Source organism: Hypanus sabinus, chromosome 4, assembly GCF_030144855.1.
Source record: "Hypanus sabinus isolate sHypSab1 chromosome 4, sHypSab1.hap1, whole genome shotgun sequence".
Taxonomy (NCBI): domain Eukaryota; kingdom Metazoa; phylum Chordata; class Chondrichthyes; order Myliobatiformes; family Dasyatidae; genus Hypanus; species Hypanus sabinus.
Genome location: NC_082709.1, coordinates 76478875 through 76503301, shown reverse-complemented (window position 1 = coordinate 76503301; position 24427 = coordinate 76478875). Strand labels below are relative to the sequence as shown.

Genomic DNA, 24427 nt, shown 5'->3' with positions numbered 1-24427 from the left:
GCTGCCAGTAGAAGTGGTAGATGTGGGCTTAATTATAAGAGAAGTTTGGTTTAGTACACAGATGGGAGAGGTTTGGAGGGATATGCAGATACACTAGACTGGGCAGAAGATCAGATAAGCACGGACTAGGCAGGCCAAAAGGCCTGTTTCTGTGCTGTAGTGCTCTATGACTTGTTGAGTTTCCCCAAAATTGTATTTCTTTCATTCACAGTTCCCTCTGTACCCTTTGTGTACCAGTTTTCCATGCAACACATTAATTACCTTCTGGAAATCTTAATACACTATATCTACAGTATCCCTCAATTAAAACTGCTTATGTTGGTTTGGTTTGATTGCATTTAGCTTCTCTAAACAAGCTGCTTCTTGATTATAGCATCAGTCACCTTAATGTCCATATCTGAGATTCTCTCACCTGAATGTGAACACTTCATCTAGTCCTCCTTCTTCATCCAAGGATAACATAACCCTTCTAACCATCTTTATTCCTTCTTTCTGCTCTGCAGTTAGAGCTTTCCCATGTGAAATATTACTTTGTCGTTCTGCAGCATCACCACCGTCATCCATGTTGATAGCATCCAGTGCAAATGGCAAGCTGTAAATAGAGGTGTCAGAATGACTGTTTAATCAATAGAGTGACAACAGCATACAGGGCCATTCAGACCATTAAGTATACAGTGGTTCACTAACCATAAGAGACAAGACTATAAGATATAAGAGTAGTAGGCCATTTGGCCCATTGAGTCTGCTCCACCATTTCATCATGGCTGATCCAATTTTCCTCTCAGCCCCAATCCCCTGCCTTCTCCCTGTATCCCTTCATGCCCTGACCAATCAAAAATCTACCGGCCTCTGCCTTAAATACACAAAAAGACTTGGCCTCCACAGCTGTCTCTGGAAAAGAATTCCACAGATTCACCACTCTGGGTAAAGAAGTTCCTCCTCAGCTTCATTCTAAAAGGATGGCCCTCCATTCTGAGTGTGTCCTCTGGTTGTAGACTCTCCCACTAAAGGAAACATCTTCTCCACATCCACACTATCAAGGCCTTCACCATTTAATAGGTTTCAATGAGGTCACACCCCCCCCCCCCCCATTTAACACAATCTACTAGCTCCAAACCTAACTCCTTCTCTATCGTATCGGATAATATTCTTGATCACATATTTAACAAAATTTCATCTTGAAGGTGGCAATGAAACCTGCTTCCAGCACATCTGCAGACAGCCTTTTCCTGATTCCAACTAAACTTTGTGTCAATACGTTAAGTTTTTACTATTTTCAGTATCAATTTTCTTCCACCACTTTAAACCTACTGCCTTTAGTTCTTAACCCATTCACCAACAGGTACAGCTGCTACTATATATTCAGTCTCTTCCCTTCATCAGTTAATATACCATCAGACCTCTCTGAAGAAAACATCTTAGCTTCTCTAATTTATTTGGTAATTCCAATCCCCCATTCCAGGAGCCACTCTCTAAATCTGTTCTGGACACTCCATTTCCTTCAATCCTTTCAATAACATAATAACCAAGATTGAAGATATTTACTTCAGCTGAACCCAGATCAGCTACAATGCCCTCCCTGCCTTTTAAATTCTATGCTTCTGATAAAGCCCAAAGTAATGTATTCCTTATTAACCATGTTCACAACCTGCCCCGTCATTTACAGTGTAATCATAACTCACAGGTACTCCAGCATGTGGACAATAAAGACACTCACATTTGACTGTTTATTCATTACAGTTCTAGTATAATTGTAAGCAAACTCATCTCCAGACTCCTAGACCCAGGATTCAACACCTTCTGGATCGTTGACTTCCTTGCCAATATATCATAATCAATAAGGATAGGCAGACACAGCTCCACCACAATTATCCTCAACACTGGGGCCCCATAAGGCTGGGTCACTTTCCCCTACTCTGCTCCCTGGACTCATAACTATGTGGCCAGATTGTTCTTTGACTCCACCAAAAAGTTTTCAGATGATACTACTGTAGTGGACCACATCTCAAATAACGATCAGTCAGAATACGTGAAGGAGACAGAGAGTCTAGCGACATGGTGTATTAACAACATTTCCCTCAGAGTTACCAAAATAAAAGAGATAGCTATTGACTTCAGGATGGGGAGCAATGCAAATGCTCCTGTTTATATCAATGATGTTGAGGTCAAAAAGGTTCAGAGTTTCAAGTTTCTAGGAGCAGATAATACCTATAGCCTATCCTGGTCCAACCACATTGACACTGCAGCCAAGAAAACTCACTAGCGCCTCTACTTCTTCGGAGGCTAAAATATGTTGGCAATGTTCCCTGTAATCCTCATCAACGTTTAGCTCTCTTACACTTGTATGCTCACTCTCATCTATCTGACTGTCTGGATGGGTCATTGTTTCTGCCTGCTCCTGCTCCAATGAATATCTCGACTCAATTTTGTCCTCCTTGGTTCAGTCCCTTCCCATCTACATCCCTGACACTTCACATGCTCTCAATCTCTTCAATCACTATTTTCTCTGACTGAACCTATGGATATTCCATCTCTGTACAATTCTATCCCCCATCAGGGAGACTTCAAAGCTCTCTGCTTTGTTTTAGACAGTAGATTGCTAGGATCCAGTGGACTGTACATAGATGAAGCAATATTTCAAAAGGCAAGCACTGCCAGTCGGAACATTTTGAGTGCCACGGATCATGGGTCAATTAAGCACTTGGCAAAGCTCAATAAAAAGAAGTTAGGTTTAAGCAGCCATAATGTGAGTGGACTGGAGTTGGAGTGGAGAGTTGTGGCATTTGTTTAGAGGCTTCAGCAAGGAGAGGCAGAGGGTTTAGGAAGATTTTTTTGGGTAGCTTTCTTTCTTTCCCTTTTTTAATTGCACAGTTAGAGCTGTGGGAATGCCAAGCAAGATAATGGAATGCTCTTTTTGCTGAATGTGGGAAGACAGGGAGACCTTGAGTGTCCAACGACTACACCTGCATGAAGTGCATCCAGCTGCAGCTTCTTACAGACCGTGTTAGGAAACCGGAGTTAGAGCCGTCTGAACTCCGGATAATTCGTGAGGCAGAGAGATTGATTGACAGGCAATACAGGGAAGTAGACACACCTAAGGTGCAAGATGCACTTAACTGGGTGACAATCAAGAGGGGGGAAAGAGAATAGGCAGCCAGTGCAAGATACCCCTGCGGACATTTCCATCAATAAAAAGTATACCTTTTCAAATACTGTTGGGATGGATGATCTTGCAGAGGGAAGCCAAAGTGGTCAGATTTCTAATACTGAGTCTGGTTCTGTGGCTCAGAATGGAATGCGGGAGAAGAGGCAAGCTGTAGTGATAAGGGATTCATAAGTTAAGGCAAAAGTTAGGGAGGTTCCTTGGGCAAGAATGAGATACCTGGATGTTATGTTACCTTCCAGGTGAAAAGGTCCACAACTTAGCCTCCACAACTGTCTATGGCAATGAATTCCACAGATTCATCACCCTCTGGACAAAGATTTCTCCTCATCTCTGTTCTAAAGGGATTTTATTGTATTGTGGCTGTGCCCTCTGTTTCTAAATGTTATCAGCATAGGAAACGTTCTTCACATCCACTCTTTCCAGGCCTTTCAAAAGGTTTCAGTGAGATCCTGGTTATTCTTCTAAGCTCCAGTGAGTACAGGCCTAGAAAGCCCCCTTTATTCCCTCTCTTTGTCACCTATCAGTAAGTCAATATTTTATCCATGCTTATATCTTTCCTGTAATACCATTGGCTCTTGGATATCTCATATTGAGTCTGTAGCATTCTTAAGTGGTGAGCAGCCAGAGGTCATGGTTCATGTTGGTACCAATGACGTATATAGAAGGGGAGATAAGGTCCAGCAAATGAGTTCATGAACCTCTGGGGTTGTGATCTCAGGGTGGCTACCAAAAGTGAGGCCAAAAGTAGATGGCCTAAGGAGATGGTGCAGGAAGTGGGGGGCTTCAGATTGTTGGATCATTGGGCTCTCTTTCAGGGAAGGTGGGGCCTGTACAGATAGGACAGTTTGCACCTGTACTGAAGGGGAACTAATATCCTTGGAGGAAGGTTTGCTAGTGCTGCTTTGGGATGGTATAAAGTAGAGTTGCAGGGGGATGGGAACCAGGGTGACAGAGAAGGGTAGTGGAGTGTTTGTGGGGTAAGATTGGGGAAAGAAATAAAGGAAAGTATAATAGCATGAGAGGGGAACTGGCCAAAGCTGACTGGAAAGGGACACTAACAGGAAGGACTTACAGCAACAATGGCTGGAGTTTCTGCGAGAAATGAGGGAAGTGTAAGACAGATATATTCCAAATAAGAAGAAATTTTCAAATAGAAGGAGGAAGTGGCTGACAAGTGAAGTTAGAGCCAAAGTAAAAGCAAAAGAGAGGGCATACAGGGAACCCATAGCAGGTGGGAAGATAGAGGATTGGGAAGCTTTTAAAAACTTGCAGAAGGAAACTAAGATGGTCATTAGGAAGGAAAAGATGAATTATGAAAGGAAGCTGGTGACTAATATCAAAGAAGATACTAAAAGCTTTTTCAAGTATATAAGCTTAAAGAGTGTCGAGGGTAGATATAGGATCAATAGAAAATGACGCTGGAGATATTGTAATGAGAGTCGCAGAGATGGCAGAGGAACTAAATATGTATTTTGCATCAGTCTTCACAGTGGAAGACATCTGCAGTATACCAGACATTCAAGAGTGTCAGGGAAGTGAAGCATGTGCAGTGAAACTTACAACTGAGAAGGTGCTCAGGAAGCTTAATGGTCTGAGGGTAGATAAATCTTCTGGATCTGATGGAATGAACCCTCAGGTTCTGAAGAAAGTAGCTGGAGAGACCGCAGAGGCATTAACAATGACCTTTCAAGAATCAATAGATTCTGGCAGTGTTCCTACAAATGTTACTCCACTATTTAAGAAGGGTGGGAGGCAGCAGAAAGGAAACTATAGATCTGTTAGCCCACCATCAGTGGTTGGGAAATATGTGGAATTGATTGTTAGGGATGAGATTATGGAGTACATGAAGGCACATGACAAGGTAGGCCAAACCCAGCATGGTTTCCTGAAAGGAAAATCCTGCCTGACTAACCTACTGCAATTTTTTGAAGAAATTACATGTAGGGTAAACAAAGGAGATGCAGTAGACGTGGTGTACTTGGATTTTCAGAAGGCTTTTGACAAGGTGCCGCACATGAGGCTGCTTAGCAAGATAAGAGCCCATGGAATTACAGGGAAGTTACTAGCATGGGTGGATCATTGGCTGAACGGCAGAAAACAGTGAGTGGGAATAAAGGGATCCTATTCTGGCTGGCTGCCAGCTACCACTGGAGTTCCACGGGGGGGTAGTGTTGGGTCCACTGCTTTTTACGATGTATGTCAATGATTTGGACTATGGGTTAATGGATTTGTGGCTAAATTTGCCAATGATACAAAGATAGGTGGAGGAGCGGGCAGTGTTGAGGAAACAGACAGTCTGCAGAGAGACTTAGATAGCTTAGGGGAATGGGCAAAGAAGTGGCAAATGAAATACAATATTGGAAAGCGTATGGTCTGGCACTTTGTTGGAAGAAATAAATGGGCAGACTATTATTTAGATGGGAGAAAATTCGAAATGCAGAGATGCAAGGACTTGGGAGCCCTTGTGCAGGATACCCTAAAGGTTAACCTCCAGGTTGAAATGGAGGTGAAGAAGGCGAATGTAATATCACCATTCATTTCTAGAGGTATAGAATACAAGAGCAGAGATGTGATGTTGAGGCTCTATAAGGCACTCATGAGACCGGACTTGGAGTATTGTGTGCAGTTTTGGGCTCCTTATTTTAGAAAGGATATACTGACGTTGGAGAGGCTTCAGAGAAGATTCACAAGATTGGCCGACTAGCAGGAGACAGAGTGGGAATAAAGGGGCATCTTGTCTGGTTGGCTGCCAGTGATCAGTGATGTTGGGATTGCTTCTTTTCACGTTATATATCAATGATTTGGATGATGGATTTGATGGCTTTGTGGCCAGGTTTGTGGACAATACCATGCAAAGGTACTTGGGAGTCCTTCTGCGGGATTCCCTAAAGGTTAACTTGCAGGTTGAGTCAGTGGTAAGGAAGGCAAATGCAATGTTAGCATTCATTTTGAGAGGACCAAAATATAAAAGCAAGGATGTAATGCTGAGGCTTTACAAGGCATTAATCTGACTACACTTTGAGTACTATGTGCAGTTTTGAGACTCTTATCTAAGTGAAGATATCTTAGCATTGGAAGGGGTCCAGAGGAAGTTCATGATAATGGTTCTGAGATGAAAGGGTTAACATATGAGAAGCATTTGATGTCTCTGGGCCTTTGCTTGTTTTAGCTTAGCAGGAATCTCATTGAAATCTATCAAATATTAAGAATCCTAGATAGAGTGAATGTGGAGAAGATGTCTCCTATAGAGTGGGAGTTTAGGACCAGAGGGCATAGACCTCAGAATAGAGGACGTCCCATTCGAACAGAGATGGGGAGAAATTTCTTTAGCCAGAAATTCATTGCCACAGACGGTGATGGAAGCCAAGTCATTAGGCAAATTTAAAGTGGAATTTGATTAATAAGGGCATCAAAGGTTACAGGGAGAAAGCAGGAGAATGGAGTTGAGAGGGATAATAAATCAGCTGTGATGGGATGGTGGAGCAGATGCAATGGACCAAATGACCTAATTCTGCTCCTACGTCTTATAATCTTAGATCTCCAGGGCCTGACAAGGTGTTCCTTTGGATCTTGTGGGAGCCGAGTGCAGAAATTATATGGCCCTGGAGATCTGGAGGATACTTTACGTTCTTAGAATAAGCTGGGAAATTATGGCTGGCTAGCCTGACGTCTGGTGTGGGCAAGTTATTTTTTATGGTACTGGGTATGTAAGAATACCGATAAACTGACTAATTAGGGATAGTCAACATGGCACTTTGCATGTTAGATTGTGTCTAACCGATCTTATAGAGTTTCTTGAGAAGGTTACCAGGAAAGTCGATGAAGGCAAAGCAGTGGACATTGTCTGTGTGGCCAAGGACAGACAGAGATGGAGGGCCTACATTGCTGCCCTCAACGCCAGTGGCATAATGGGCAGTAAGACTTTGGTTGGTGAGGCCAAATTTGGAGTATTGTTTACAGTTCTGGTCACCTACCTAGAGTAAAGATATTGATAAAATTGAAAGAGTGCAGAGAAAATTTACAAAGATGTTGCCAAGACTTGAGGACCTGAGTTATAGGGAACAGATGTATAGATTAGGAGAATGAGGGGAAATTTGACAGAGGTCTACAAAATTATAAGGTGCAGATAAGGTAAATGCAAGCAGGCGTTTTCTACTGAGGGTAGCTTTGACTAGAATTTGAGGTCAAGGCTGAAAGGAGGAATGTTTAAGGGAAACATGGGAGAGAACTTCATCACTTAGAGACTGTAACAATGTGGAACGAGCTGTCAGCAGAAGTGGAGGAGGCAGATTCGATTTCAACGCTTTGGAGAAATTTTCATGGCATGGTTAGCAGGGGTATTGAGAGCTATGATCCAGGTGCAGGTCCATGGAACAAGGCTGATTAATACTTTGACAAGGACTGGTCAAAGGGCTGGTTTCTTTGTAGTGTTCTATGATTCTAGTTACAGATTGATAGGAAGGCAGAATATTAGTTCAGCATAGACTAGATGGGCCAAAGGGCCTCTTTCTGTGGTGCAGTGCTCCATGATTCTTTAACAGATCTAAACAGTTCCTCTCCACCACCACCACCATCCTCCATCTAGCGGAACTGGTCCTCACCTTCAATAATTTCTCTTTTAGCTCCACATACTTTTTCCAAACCCAACATGTAGCCATGGACTCCACATCGTCCCCAGCTATACCTGCCTTTCCATCGGCTATGGAATGGTCCATGTTATGGCCTACTTTGGGAACGCTTCCAACTTTTTCTGTGTTATATTGACGACTGTCTTGGTGCTTCTTTCTGCATCCATGCTGAGCTCGTCAATGTCATCAACTTTGCCTGCATCTTCCATCCCACCCTCAAATTTACTTGGTTCATCCTTGAACAACTTTCTCACTTTTCTCAATCTGTCTAGTGGAAACATATATAAACCTTCTGACTCGCAAAGTTATCTTGACTGTACCACTTCTCACCCTGTCACTTATAAAAGTGCTATTCCCTTCTCTCATTTACTCTGTCTCCATTGCATCTGTTCTTACTTAGGATGAAGCTTTCCTTTCCAGAACATCTCAGAAATCATCCTCCTTCAAAGAACATGGTTTCCCTTTCTCCACCATTGATGGTGCCTTCACCCACATTGCCTCAATGTCCCTGGCATCCACCCTCACCCCACCTTCCAGTCGTATTAACAGGGATAGGGACTAGGTGAGAGTAAGCATTCGGCATGGACTAAAAGGGCTGAGATGGCCTGTTTCCATGCTGTAATTGTTATATGGTTATATGGGATAGAGTTTCTCTTGACCTTACCCACCAACCCATGGACTTCCACATCCAGCACATCATTCTCTGTAACTACTGCCATGTTCAATGACATCCTACCACCCAATCTCCACTTTCCAGAGATTGCTCCCTATGTGACTCTTGTTCACTCACCCCTCCCCACCAATCACCCCCCACCCCCCCACGCTTATCCCTACAAACAGGACAAGTGCTGAACCTGCCCCTGCACTTACTCCCATCACCATTCAGAACCCAGACAGTCTGTCCAGATGAGGTAACACTTCATTTACGAGTCAGTTCCCTGTGAGATCTGACATTGATTTGGGGACCACTTTGATGTGCACCTTCACTCCATCTGCCACAAATAGTGAACTTTCCCAGTAGCCAACTATTTAAATTTCACTTCCCATTCCAATTCCGATCTGTTGGTCCACGGCCTCCTCTGCTACTACAATGAGGGCACTCACAAGTTGGAGGAGCAAAAATCACTTATTCCAGCTGGGTAGCCTCCAACCTGACAGCACAAACATCAATTTCTCTAAATTCTGGCAATTTCTCTCCCTCCCTTCCCCTCTTTTTCCATTCCTCATTCCGATTACCTTATTACCATTTCTCCCTAATTGCCTATCAACTCCCTCTGGTGCTCCAACTCCTTTCCTTTCTCATGTGGTCCACTCTTTTCTATCATTCCTTTATCAGCCCTTTATCTTTCCCTCAGCTTCTCACTTCATCCTCCTCCCCCACTAACCCACCTTTCCCTTCACCTGATTTTACCTATCATCTCCCAGCTTGTTTAAAAACGCAAACACTAGGAAATCTGCAGATGCTGGAAATTCAAGCAACCCACACAAAATGCTGGTGAAACGCAGTGGGCCAGGCAGCACCTATAGGAAGAAGCACAGTCGATGTTTCGGGCCAAGACCCTTCGTCAGGACTAACTGAAAGAAAAGATGGTAAGAGATTTGAAAGTGGGAGGGGGAGGGGGAGATCCGAAATGATAGGAGAAGACTGGAGGGGATGGGGTGAAGCCAAGAGCTCGAAAGTTGATTGGCAAAAGGGATACACAGCTGGAGAAGGGACAGGATCATGGGACGGGAGGCCTTGGGTGAAAGAAAGGGGGACAGGAGCACCAGAGGGAGATGAACAGCAGGCAAGGAGTGATTGTGAGAAGGGCAGAGAGAGAGAAAAAAGAGAAGGAAGAAAAGGGGGTGGGAAGAGGAGAGGATAATAAATAAATAAATAAGGGATCAGGTAGGAAGGGGAACAGAAGTTAGAGAAGTCAATGTTCATGCCATCAGGTTGGAGGCTACCCGGTCAGTATATAAGGTGTTGTTCCTCCAACCTGAGTGTGGCTTCATCTTGACAGTAGAGGAGGCCATGGATAGACATATCAGAATGGGAATGGGACGTGGAATTAAAATGTGTGGCCACTGGGAGATCCTGCTTTCTCTGGTGGACAGAGCGTAGTTGTTCAGTGGAATGGTCTCCCAGTCTGCGTCGGGTCTCACCGATGTATGGAAGGCTGCACCGGGAACACCGGACGCAGTATACCACACCAGCTGACTCACAGGTGAAGTGTTGCCTCACCTGGAAGGACTGTCTGGGGCCCTGAATGGTGGTGAGGGAGGAAGTGTAAGGGCAGGTGTAGCACTTGTTCTGCTGAGGGAGGAAGTGTAAGGAATCTACCAGCTTGTACATCTTCCCCTCCCCCACCTTCTTATTCTAGCTTCTTTACTCTTTCCAGTTCCTGTACAAAAAGGACGGGTTGCACTTGAATCCCGGGGGACCAATATCCTAGCAGGGAGGCTTGCTAAGACTATTGGGAAAAGCTTCAACTAGGATTGCTGGGGGGTGGGAACCAAATTGAACAGATGGGGGAAGAGGTGGTTGGATCACAAATAGAGAAAGCTTGGAGGCAGTGCGAGAGGGAGGATAGGCAGGTGATAGAGAGGGGATGCGTTCAGACAGATGGTTTGAGATGCGTCTATTTTAACGCAAGGAGTATTATGAACAAAGCAGATGAGCTTAGAATGGATCAGTACTTGGAGCTATGACATTGTGGCCATTACAGAGACTTGGATGGCTCAGGGGCAGGAATGGTTACTTCAAGTGCCAAGCTTTAGATGTTTCAGAAGGGACAGCAAGGCAGGCAAGAGAGGTGGGAACATGGCACTGCTGATCAGAGATAGTGTCACGGCTGCAGAAAAGGAGGAAATCATGGAGGGATTATCTACGGAGTCTCTGTGGGTGGAAGTTAGGAACAGGAAGGGGGACAATAACTCTATTGGGCGTTTTTTTTAAAATCGACCTCCCACCAGTAACAGGGACATCGAGGAGCAGAAAGGGAGACAGATTCTGGAAAGGTGCAATAACAGGATTGTTGTGGTGGGAGATTTTAATTTCCCAAATGTCGACTGGCATCTCCCTAGAGTGAGGGGTTTAGATGTGGTGGAGTTTGTTTGTTAGGCAGGTTTCTTGACACACTATGTCGATAACCCTACAAGAGGAGAGGCTGTACTTGATCAGGTATTAGGAAATGAACTTGGTCAGGTGTCAGATCTCTCAGTGGGAGAGCATTTTGGAGACTACAATTCTATCTCCTTTACCATAGCATTGGAGAGGGACAGGAACAGACAAGAAAACGTTTAATTGGAGTAAGGGGAAATATGAGGCTATCAGGCAGGAACTTGGAGACATAAATTGGGAACAGCTGTTCTCAGGGAAATGTGGCACATGTTCAGGGTATATTTGCATGGAGTTCTGAATAAGTACGTTCCAATGAGACGGAAAGGATGGTAAGGCTGTTGAAAATCTAGTCAAGAAGAAAAGAAGAGCTTAAAAAAGGTTCAAAACACTAGGTAACAATAGAGATCTCAAAGATTATAAGGCTAGCAGGAAGGAGATTAAGAATGAAATTAATGAGCCAGAAGGGGCCATGAGAAGGCCTTAGCGCATGTCCGCTAAGGCCTTCTCATGGCCCCTTCTGGCTCACCTAAGGAAAACCCCAAGGCATTCTACAAGTATGTGAAAAGCAAGAGGATAAGATGTGAGAGAATAGGACCAATCAAGTGTGATGGTGGAAAAGTGTATGGAACCGGAGGAGATAGCAGAGGTAATTAATGAGTACTTTGCAACGAAAAAGGATCTTGGTGATTGTAGGGATGACTTACAGCAGAATGAAAACTTGAGCATTCAGCTGTTAAGAAAGAGAATGTGCTGGAGCTTTTGGAAAGCATCAAGTTGGATAAGTCACCGGGTCCATATGAGATGTGCCCCAGGCTACTGTGGGAGGCAAGGGAGGAGATTGCTGAGCCTCTGGCGATGATCTTTGCATCATCATTGGGGACTTGAGAAGTTCCAGAGGGCTGGAGGTTTGCGGATGTTGTTCCCTTATTCAAGAAAGGGAGTAGAGATAGCCCAGGAAATTATAGACCAGTGAGTCTTATTTCAGTAGTTGGTAAGTTGATGGAGAATAGCCTGAGAGGCAGGATTTATGAACATTTGGAGAGGCATAATATGATTAGAGTTAGTCAGTATGGCTTTGTCAAAAGGCAGGTCACGCCTTATGAGACTGATTGAATTTTTTGAGGATGTGACTAAAGACACTGATGAAGGTAGAGAGTAAATGTGGTGTATATGGATTTCAGCAAGGCATTTGACAAGGTACACCATGCAAGGCTTATTGAGAAAGTAAGGAGGCATGGGATCCAAGGAGACATTGCTTTGTGGATCCGGAACTGGCTTGCCACTGAAGGCAAAGAGTAGTTGTAGACGGGTCATAGTCTGCATGGAAATCAGTGATCTGTGGTGTGCTTCAGGGATCTGGAGAAGGAAATGATGGGACAGGTTAGAAAATTTGCTGATGACACAAAGGTTGGGGGTGTTGTGGATAGTGTGGAGGGCTGTCAAGAGGTTACAGCAGGACATTGGATGCAAAACTGGGCTGAGAAGTGGCAGATGGAGTTCAACCCAGATAAGTGTGAGGTGGTTCATTTTGATAGGTCAAATATGATGGCAGGATATAGTATTAATGGTAAGACTCCTGGCAGTGTGGAGGATCAGAGGGATCTTGGGATCCGAGTCCATAGGACACTCAAAGGTGCTGCGCAGGTTGACTCTGTGGTTAAGGAAGCATACGGTGCATTGGCCTTCATCAATCGTGGGATTAAGTTTAGGAGCTGAGAGGTAATGTTGCAGCTATATAGGACCCTGGTCAGACCCCACTTGGAGTATTGTGCCCAGTTCTGGTCGCCTCACTATAGGAAGTATATGGAAACCATAGAAAGGGTGCAGAGGAGATTAACAAGGATGTTGTCTGGATTGGGGAGCATGCTTTACGAGAATAGGCTGAGTGAACTTGATCTTTTCTCCTTGTACCGACAGAGGATGAGAGGTGACCTGATAGAGCTGCATAAGATGATGAGAGGTATTGATTGTGTGGATAGTCAGAGGCTTTTTCCCAGGGCTGAAATGACCAACATGAGTGGGCACAGTTTTAAGGTGCTTGGAAGTAGGTGCAGAGGAGATGTCAGGGGTAAGTTGTTGTTTTTTTTAAAAACACAGAGAGTGGTGAGTGTATGGAATGGACTGGCGATGGTGGTGGAGGCGGATATGATAGGGTCTTTTAAGAGACTCCTGGACAGGTAATGGAGCTTAGAAAAATAGAGGGCTATGGGTAACACTAAGCACTTTCTAAGGTAAGGACATGTTCAGCACAGCTTTGTAGGCCGATGGGCCTGTATTGTGCTGTAGATTTTCTGTGTTTTACTATGAAGGGCCTTGGTCCAAAACGTGAACTGTTAATTCCTCTCCACAGATGCTGCCTGACCCGCCATGTTCATACAGCATTTGGTAATTGTTGTTTTTACTTTATCCTCTATCATTCATGTGTCACAGTCTTCCAACTCCACCTAGATGACAAATGACTCCACCGTCATCTTACACCCCTCCTCAGTCCCAAAGTCCTTTTTTGCCACTCCTCTTCCCCTCTCTTTGCTGACCTCTCCACTCTCAGTCCTGACACAGGGTATTGACGCAAAACTTTTACAATTTATTTCTTCAAACTGCCGAGTTTCTCCAGCAGGTTGCTTGTTGCTTCATATTCCAGTACCTGTAGTTTCTTGTGTCACCAATTGTTACTGATGCACCATATGCACATCATGGAAATCCGCCTGGATTCTGTCTACACTTCTTGCTGCCTCAGTAAGGCAGCCAACATAATCAAAGACCGCACTCATCCAGACATTCTGTCTTCTTTGCCCTCCCATCAGGCAGATTTCAAAAATCTGAATGCATGTATCACCAGGCTGAAGAACAGTTTCTACCTTAATATATTAAGACGATTGAATGGTCTCTTAGTAGAATAAGATGCGCTTTTGTCTACCTCATTATAGCCTTACACCACATTGTCTGCTTACACTGTACTTTCTGTGTAACTGTTACACTTTATTCTACATTGTTTTCCCTTGTACTACCTCAATGCACTGCTGCATTGAAATGACCTGAGTGAATGGCATTCAAAACAAAGATTTTCAATTTGTGCATGTGACAATAATAAACTCATTTACAAATAACCACTCACACCCAATATTCACCAACAAAACACTTCTTTTCTTGTTTTTTTACCCTGTAAACCCACTTTGAAGGTTACTAGAATATTCATTACTATCTGAGAAATCGTTCTTGATTTCACAGTAAATCTCAAGTTTGATTCTCGCTGAGTGCTACTTGCAGGCTGATTAAGTGTTATAAGTTGTTATTGGACAGAAAAGTGCACCATCAGTAATGCACTTGCTTCAGCAAAAATGTATTATTTTTCCTTACACCAAAGCACACTTAAAACATGGGAATATCTGTGCCTCCAAAGATACAGGAGAAACTATTAGTGAAACACATTGCTGGACGTTCTATTCAGTAATGTTAATATGCATTGCAAATTTTATCTTCACACAGATCATTCTACCTTTTAATGAATAGTTGATTCTCTGAACTTAAAAAATCAAGTTTAAGTGCTCTTATCTTGTACTTAAGGTTTTCAGTAACTTTTTGGTTGAAGATATTGATTAGTAGTAACAAAAGTTTTCTTTATTATATATATTGTTGAATACACAGAACACAATAATTTTGAGAACTAAATTGATATCTGTATTTCATTCAGTGCAGCGTATTTTTGATGCCAGAGGATGACTGTTTTTGTGTTGTGGATTAGGAAATAAATGGATCTTTTCAATCCAATGAAACTAGCGTTTAGTACCCTGAATCTTTTGTCACAGTATCAGCTACACTTAAGGTCCTCAATGTGCTTAGCTCCACTCTGCTTGGTAAACTATCCATAGAATTTGATGATTTAAATTAAAATAGGCCCAAACACTTGGCTTTCCTTAAATGTCTAAATTATCATTATCTATTTGGTCAGCATGGACCAAGTAGGGCAAAAGGCCTCTCTGTGCTGTCTAACTTAATTTGGTATTAGACCATAAGATATAGGAGCAGAATTAGGCCTTTTAGCCCATTGAATCTGCACCTGCCATTTCACCATGCTGATCCATTCCCCTCTCAACCCAAATCTCCTGCCTTCCCCTCATAACCCATCATGCCTGACTAATCAAGAACCCATCAACCTCTGCCTTAAATATATCCAATGACTTGGCCTCCACAGCCGCCTGTGGCAACAAAGTCCACAGATTCACCACTCTCTGGCTAAAGAAATTCCTTCTCATCTGCGTTCTAAATGGACATCCCTCTTTTCAGAGGCTGTGCCCTTTGGTACAAGACTCCCCCACCATAGTAAACATCCTTTCCACGTACACTCTATAGAGGCCTTTCAACATTCAATGCTCAAAGAGATTTCCCCTCATTCTTCTGAATTTCAGTGAGTACAGGCCCAGAGCCACCAATCTGTCCACATTACCCTTTTATTCCCAGAATCATTCTCAAGAACCTCCTCTGAACCTTCTCTAATATCGGCACATGCTTTGTTAAACTGCACACAATTCTCCAAGTGAGGCCTTACCAGTGCCTTATAAAGCCTCAACATTACATCCTTGCTTTTATATTCTAGTCCTCTCAAAATGAATGCCAATATTGCATTAACTTTTCTCACCACAGACTCAACCTGCAAATTAACCTTTAGGAAATCTTGCATGAGGACTCATGAGCCTCTTTGCACCTAAGACTTTTGAATTTTCTCTCTATTTAGAAAATAGTTGGTGCTTTCATTTCTTCTACCGAAGTGCATGACCATACACTTCCTGACACTGTATTCCATCTGCCACTTCTTTGCCAATTATCCTCATCTGTCTAAGTCCTCCTGTAGTGTCCCTACTTCCTCAACACTTCCTGCCCCTCCACCTATCTTCATATCATCTGTAAACCTGGCCACCAAGCCATTAATTCCATCATCCAAATCACTGACATATAACTTTAAAAATGGTCCCAAAACAGACTCCAGTTAAACACCATGGCAGCCAACCAGAAAAAACTCCCTTTTTCCCCCACTCTTTGCTTCATGCCAGTCAGCCAATCTTCTATCCATGCTAGTATCTTTTCTGTAATACCATGGCTCTTAACTTGTTAAGTAGCCTCATGTGTGGCACCTTGTCGAAGACCTCCTGAAAATTCAAGTATACTACATCCACCAATTCTCCTTTGTCTATCCTGCTTGTTATTTCTTCAAGGAATTCCAACAGAGTTGTCAGGCAAGGGTTTCCCTTAAGGAAACTACGATGTGTTACAGCCTATTTTCTCATGAGCCTCCAAGTACCCTGAAACCACATCTTCAACAATCGATTCCAACATCTTCCCAACCACTGAAGTCTGACTATAATTTCCTTCCTTCTGCCTCTCTCCCTTCTTGAGTCGAGCGACATTTGGAATTTTCCAGACCTCTGGAATCATGCCAGAATGTACTTACTTCTTGAAAGATCATTACTAATGCTTCCACAATCTCTACAGCTACCTTTTTCAGAAACTTGGGGGATAGTCCATCTCATCCAGGCGATATATTTATCTTCAGACCTTTCAATTTCCCAAGAACTTTCTCTCTAGTAATGGCACCTTCAATTATTTCTGCCCCCGGTACTCTAGAACTTCCTGGCACACTGCGAGTGTCTTCCACAGTGAATAGTGATACAAACTACTTATTCAGTTCATCCGCCATTTCTTTGTCTCCCATTACTACCTCTCGAACATCATTTGCCAGCAGTCTGATATCTACTCTTGCCTCCCTTTTACTGTTTATATATTTGAAGAAAATTTTGATCTCCTTTTTAATATTATTGGCTAGCTTACTAGCTTATTATTGGCTAGTATTCCATCTCTTCCAAATTTATGTCTTTTTAGCTGCCTTCTGGTCGTCTTTAAAAGCTTCCCAATCCTTTAACTTCCCAGTAACTTTTGCTCTATTATATTCCCTCTCTTCAGATTTTATGCTGTCTTTGACTTTGCTTGTCAGCCACAGTTATGTCATCCTGCCTTCAGAATATTGCTACTTCTTTGGGATGTATCTATCCTGTGACTTCTTAATTGTTCCTAGATATTGAAGCCACGGTAGTTCTGCTGTCATCCCTTCCAATCAACTTTGGTCAGCTCCTCTCTCATGTCTCTGTAATTCCCTTTACTCCACTTACGTATTGATACATCTGACCAGCTTCTCCCTCTCAAACTGCAGGGCGAATTCTATCATATTATGATCACTGTGCTCTAAGGGTACCTTTTCCTTAAGCTTTCTAATCAATTCCATTTCATTGGACAACGCCCAGTCAGAATAGCTGATCCCCTAGTAGGCTCAACCATGCACTACTCTAGAAAGCCGTTTTCTCCAAATTCCCTATCTAGGCATATCACCTTAAATACTGGGTTTACAAAGTCATAGAGAAGTACAAGTCAGAAGCAGGACCTTCAGCCCATCTAGTCAATGCTGAGCTATTTAAACTGCTTACTCCCATTGACCTGCACCAGGACCATAGGCACCCATACCTCTACCATCCATGTAGCTATCCAAACTTCTCTTAAATGTTGCGATCAAACTCATGCGCAGCACTTGTGCTCATAGCTCTTTCCACATGTGCACTCACACTCTGATGAAAAAGTATCCCCTCATGTTCTCCTTAAACTTTTCACTTTTCATCCTTAACCCATGACCTCTAGTTGTAGTCCCACCCAGCCTCAGTGGAAAAAGCCTGCATGCATTCACCCCATCTATACTTCTCATAATTTTGTATACCTCTATCAAATCATCTTTCAATCTTCTACATGCCAAGGAAAAAAGTCCAACCTTTCCATGTAACTCGGGTGCTCTAGACCCGGCAAGGAAGACGACCAAAGCTTGCATGGGATCTGGACAGCTGTTAAAATGGGCTGAAAAATGGCAAACAGAATTTAATGTAGAAAACCGTGAGGTGCTTCACTTTGTTAGGACCAACCAGGCTAGGTCTTACACAGTGAATGGTAGGACACTGAGTGAGGAGTGTGGTGGAACGAAGGGACCTGGGAATACAGGTCCATGATCATTGAATGTGGTTTCACAGATTGACAAGGTCATAAGCATTGGCGTTCAAAGTAGTGAGTACAGGACTGTCAACTTCAACTGTCTGTTGAAGTTGTATATGATATTGGGGAGGGCTAATATAGGGGTATTGCTTTGGTCACCTACAGACAGGAAAGACTTAAATAAGGTTGAAGGCGTAGACAGAATATTACAAGGATGTTGCAGAGTCTGGAGGACCTGAGTAGACAACATCCACTGCCTTGCCTTCAACATTTTTCCTGGTAACTTCCTCAAAAACCTCGATTGGTTAGACACGACCTAACATGCACAAATCATGCAGATTATCCTTAATCAGTCCACATCTATCCAAATACTCATACATCGGGTCCCTTAGAATACCTTCCAATAACTTTTCCACTCCTGACATCAAGCTCACCAATCTATACTTTCCTGGTTTACTTTTAAAGCCTTTCTTAAACAGCAGAACAACACTGGCTATCCTCCGATCCTCTGGTACCCTACCTGTCACTAAGGATGACTTAAATATCTCTGCTAGGGCCCCGGCAATTTTTGCACTCGCCTCCTGCAGGGTCTGAGGGACAAGCTTGTTAGATCCTCATGATTTATCCACCTTAGTTTGCCTCAAGACAGCAAACAGCTCCTCCTCTGTAATCTGTATAGGGGCCATGAAGTTGATGCCTTTTTGGCTCACTTCTATAGACTCAGTAGACTCCTAAGTATTTACAAATGCAAAGCATTCATCTCCCATCTCTTTTGCCTCCACACATGAATTACCATTCTCTCCAGAGGACCAATTTTATCTCTTGCAATCTTTTTGCTCTTAACATATATCTGTAGAATCCCTTAGGATTCTCCTTCACCTTGTCTGCTAAGGCAACATCATGTCTTCGTTCAGCCCTCCTGATTTCTTTCTTAAGCGTTCTCTTGCATTTCTTGTGCTCCATTAGCACCTCATTTGTTCCTGCTTGCCTATACCTGCAATGCACCTTTTTTTTCCTTAACCAAGGCCTCAGTATCTCTTGAAAACCAAGGCTCCCTACATCTGTTATCTTTATCTTTTACTCTGACATGCATATACAAGTTTTGTACTCTCAAAATTTTACTTTTGAAGTCCTCCCACTTAGTAAGTATACCTTTGCAGGAAAACAGCCTGTCCCAGTCCACACACCATTGGTACCTACTTGGACCATGACCTCTGGCTGTTCAACCTCCCACTTAAGAATGCCCAGGACTTGATCCAAGATATCCTGGGCACTGGCACCCAGGAGAAAACATACCATCCAGGAATCTCATTCTCATCCACAGAATCTCCTTGTTGTTCACCTAATCTAATGAATCCCCTATCACTATAGCTCACCACATCTCCCCATTTCCCTTCTGAGTCACAGAGCCAGCCTCAGTGCCAGAGACCTGATCACTGTGATTGTCCTCGTCACTGGCTGTTTAACCCCATTCCCCTTTCTGCATGTCACTCAGTTTCTGGTGTCCTGTACCTCGGGTGTAACTACCTCTACATGTGCCCTATCTATCACCCCTTCGCGAATGATCCGGAGTTCGTCCAGTTCCAGCTCCAGCTCATTAATGCAGATTGCTGGAAGCTGCAGCTGGATACACTTCCTGCAGGTCTAGCCGTCAGGGACACTGGAGGCCTCCCCGCCTTCGAAATCTGACAAGAGGAGCATTCCACTATCCTGCCTGGCATATCTACTGTTCCAAACTGAGCAACTATAACGAAGGAAAAACAATGAACTGTGAGGGAGAAAAATAAAACTCTACCTACAACTTTTTTTTTGTCTTCTCTGACTGAAGCCTCTCCTTGCGGAAGCCTTAAAGAGCTTGACCACCCTGACGATTGCTGCACCGAGTAAATGACAGCTCCGCTTGTCCCTGTCTTACTTTAATTTGTTCTTGTCATGCTGACTGGCTGCTGCTCAAAGCTCCAAACTGCTGTGAGTCGCTGCTTTTTCTACTCAGTCAGTGAACCTGAGTGAGTTGGGTCTTCTCACGCTATTGATCCTCAATGCAGGATGTTTGCAAATATCAAGGATTTTGCCTTTCAGTTTTTGTTAAGTTCTAGACTGGTCTTGCCAAGGATCAAGCCTACCCCAGAGCTGAAGTGAATGGAGATTGGCACTCACAAGAACTGCAGTGTGATTCCAGCTCTCTTCATGTTGTCTGTAATGACATCCAACTGGTCAGAACTGAAGGGGCTGCTCAGATCAGTGAACACGGCAATGTGTAATTTCTCAAACTTCTTCCCCCTGAAAGGCAAGGTGATATTTTTCCTGGGTAAGCTACTGTGATATTACTTCAGAACCAGAAATGGGAGAATTAAAATTCCAAACATAAATTCTGCATATACAGTAAACAAATTAAATACCGTAGCTCTTAGTGGCTGAAAACATTGACACCATTGAGAATGTCACAAGTAGGCATTTGAGTACATCCTATTGTTCATCAAGACGTAACTCGTATAACAGCACAGCACAGCAAACCCTTCAGCCCATCTTGATTTGGACTAATTAAGCTTATGACACCTTATTACACCTATTGTTTCTACCCACACATGGTCCATATCCCCTCATTCTCTGCATATTCATGTGCTGATCCAAGAACTCCTTTAATTAGCAGGGATTGATAGATTGTTGCATGTTAAGTGAATCAAGTGAATTGGGATAGTGCACTTAAGTGCATTAAGGTTGATGAAGAGGTGTTTAACCGAGATTCTGTATCTGCATATGTTAAGAAATTACCAATATTCACCATCCTTTGCATTAAAAAAAATTCTCTTTGTTCAATTCGAAATGGCGTACAACTTATTCTGAGACTGGAGCTCCAAGTTCTGGTCTACTTACCAGAAGAACCATCCTCCTCGCCTGCAATCAGCTGACCTTTTTAAGAATTTTTAAAAGTTTCCATGCCATCATTCTTCTGAACCCAAGGGAATTCAGAAGGGGCTGGTCAAATCAGTGAATGCAGTAATATACAATTTTTCATACTTCATTCCCCTGTTTCACTCTATCTCCTGACGGAGCAAACCTTGCATCCATGCAATCTGTTCTGTGAATTACTGCTTTCATCTCAACCTTTATTTTTTATGCTTTCACTTTCTCTTTCAGATTACTGTATTCAGCCTTACACTCAAGAGTTAATCTCCTGAGAAACACCTTTCTCTTCTTCCATTATCTTCATCTCCTTTTTGAATGTTTTGTTTCAGAAGTTTGCAGATGTTCTGTGAATTAGATGTAAAATAGATGGTTCCATCTACACTTCTTGCTGCCTCAGTAAAGCAGTCAGCATAATCAGAAGAGCCCACCCATCCCAAACATTCACTCTCCTTCTATCTCCCATCAGACAGAATATACAAAAATCCTTTCCTGAAAGCATGTATCACCTGTCTTAAGTGCAGCTTCCATCCCACTGTTTTAAGACTATTAAATGGTCCCCTAATACTATGAGATGGACTCTGGAACTTAGCTTATTATAGATGAGCACCCTTATCGTCTATCTGCTCTATACCTGTGTCAGTTTATTCTACACTATTATTGCTTTACTTTGTACAACATCAATGGACTGTTATAATGAACTATCTATTTGCACAACATGAAAGGCAAGTTTTTCCACTGCTCTTCAGTATATGTGACCATAATAAACCAAGTTACTAATGTATAATTTATCAAAAAGATTTCTGGACGCCAAGACAATCAGCTGCACTGACCCAGCTAGAATGTGGATGAGTAACAGTATTGGCTTTAACACTGTGAAATGTGGAACAGGTTCAAGAGACCATGCAGCCTTATCCTGTTTCTGTTCCTACAGCAACAACATTCAGCAGGTCACACAGCATGTTGGAGGAAATAAATTGGTGCCATTTTGGGTCAAAATCCCACTTCAGGCCTGGGAGTGGGAAGCTGAGATGGCCAAAGGGAGAACTGAGAAAGGATTCTGATTGAATACCATTTAGTTGAATACTTACAGGGACTGTTTCTGAAGCAAGTCCATGCAAACGACCAGGGCATCTAGAACTTTAGGAGAGTTAAGGTTCAAGCATTAACAAAGATAAATTCAGTTTTGTATTAGTAACTGTATCTTATCATAGACAATAATTTAAATCTCACCCAGAAATGAGATAAACTAAGGACTGTCAGAATAGCTTCATTAAAGGAAGATCCTGTCTGATTCAGATCCCAAGGGAGATCAATATCTTTGCAGGCAGGTTTGCAAAAGCTGTTCAGGATGGTGTTTAAACAATGCTAGTGTGTCGTAAGACTGCTAGCAAGGAGAGGCTGTTGATTGGACAAAATTGCAGTCAACAGGATAAGTTGAGTTGTAGCACAGTTATAGATTGACATGCATGACATTGTGGGCATCAGTGGGTCAAGGCTGTAAGGTTACAGCTGGGAGCTTAACGTTCAAGGATACACATAGTATCAAAAGGACAGTCAGATAGGCCAAGGGGGTGGGGTGGCTCCATTGGTTAAAAAAATGAAATTAAATCATTAGAAAGAGGTGACAAAGAATTGGAAGGTGTGGAATCATTGTGGGTCGAGCTAAGAAACTGGAAGGGTAAAAAAAGTCTGATGGGAGTTGTATACAGACCTCCAAACAGTAGGAAAGATGTAGTCTACAAATTACAACAGGATATAGAAAACATACGCCAAAGGGGCAATATTACAATAGTCAAAAGGGATTTCAATATGCAGGTTGGGAAAATCAAGTTGGTGCTCGATCCCAAGAGGGGACATTTGTGAAATGCCTATGAGATGGCTTTTTAGAACAGTTCATGGTTGACTGGCTATTTTGGATTGGGTGTTGTGCAATGAACCGGAATTGATTAGAGGTTAAGGTAAAGGAACCCTTAGAGGCCAGTGATCATATAGCAGAATTCACTCTGAATTTGAGGAGAAGCTGAAGTCAGATGTATTAGTAATACAGTGCAGTTAAGAGAAATACAGAAGCATAATAGAGAAGCTGGCCAAAATTGATTGGAAGGGAATACTAGCTGGCATGACAGTAGAATTGCAGCGGCTGGAACTTCTGGACCAATTCAGAATACATCCCAAAGAGCAATACCTCCTTGTGCAATTGAATCCTGGATTTCTTCTCTTGCAGACCCCAGTCAGTTCGGATCGGCAAAAACATCTGCTCCACAATCTTCATCGGCACTGGTGCACCACAAGGCTCTGTGCTTAGCCCCCTGCTCTACTTGTTTTACACTTACGACTGTGTGGCTAAGCACAACTTCAATGCTGTATTTAAATTTGCTGATGACACCACTGTTGTAAGCCAAATCAATAGTGGTGATGAATCAGCATATAAGACAGAGACTGAAAAACTGGCTGAGTGGTGCCACAACAACCACCTCTTACTCAATGTCAACAAGACCAAGGAGCTGATTATTGGCTTCAGAAGGAGGAAACCAGAAGTCCATGAGCCAGTGCTCATCAGGGATCAGAGATGGAAAGGGTCAGCAACTTTAAATTCCTCAGTATTCTCATTTCAAAGGACCTGTCCTGGTCCTAGTACAGAAATACACTTACAAAGAAAGAACAGAAGTTTGCGAAGATCCGGCTTAACATCTAGAACTTTGACAAACTTCTATTGTTGTGTGGTGGAGAATATATTGACTGGGTTCATCACAACCTGGTATGAAAACACCAATACCCTTATGGAAATGTACTTTACGGAGTAACAAAATGGCAGCTTTGTCTGTAACAAAATGGAACCTGTATTGTACCAGAGTGCTTCGCTAATAGTGTTTGTGCAACATTATGTCGATGGAAACTTGAGTATAGGTGACAAATTGCAGAAAGACAAGCAGGTGCATTACTGGAAGAATGCCAAGTACACTGATTAAGCAGGCAAACAGTATGTACTCTGACCTTGAACTGAAGCACAGTAGCTAACATCTGGGTATAAAGGAGTAATAATGCTGTTTGTTTTGTCAAAGCTATTACTGGCTCAGTGAAGTGATGGTCTTCCCTTGCAGCAAGCAAAATAAATGCACTTATGATTGATCCATTCTGAGTTAATTGTTGTTTGTTATAAGACCCAATCGTCTTTACCCGAATTGCATTCTGTCGTTCCTCAACAGAGGACAGTTTATTGATGTCCCAAATCAGACCTGGTAGAGTTTTGCATACAAGACCAAGATTTATATCACACCCTTCAACTTTCTACGGATGTGCTTGTAAACTTTTGTAAAATTTGAGCTACGATTTCCTGCCCTTCTGAGAGACTTAATGTGTGCATACCAGAGAGGCATTGTGAACTATACTATTTCAGAAAGAGTCAACCTATTTTGTGTAAGTGGCACTTACTCAATACAGACTTATCAAGGAGTTCGGAACATTTTTACGAGAGTGCCTTGAAAGCCTCCAGCAAGTTCTCTAGATGCTGTTTAGATTTACAACTCGGTAAGTGGTACTGTTATCTTCACGCTACAGCTTATTATAATTTGGCTGGAAATCTTTCCCCAGAGGCTAAAG

General features: G+C 42.8%; 1 protein-coding gene across 2 annotated transcripts in view; it reads right to left on the bottom strand.

Moving 5' to 3' along the window:
- Positions 1-24427, bottom strand: part of xrcc5 (X-ray repair complementing defective repair in Chinese hamster cells 5) — a 127969-nt gene that overhangs the window by 80025 nt on the left and 23517 nt on the right. For both annotated transcript variants that reach the window (XM_059967447.1, XM_059967448.1), the window contains exons 4-6: positions 21916-21964; positions 20078-20200; positions 413-592 (exon numbers count right to left, since the gene is read on the bottom strand). In XM_059967447.1, the coding sequence (XP_059823430.1) occupies positions 413-592; positions 20078-20200; positions 21916-21964 (352 nt within the window). The remainder of the gene's footprint in view (positions 1-412; positions 593-20077; positions 20201-21915; positions 21965-24427) is intronic.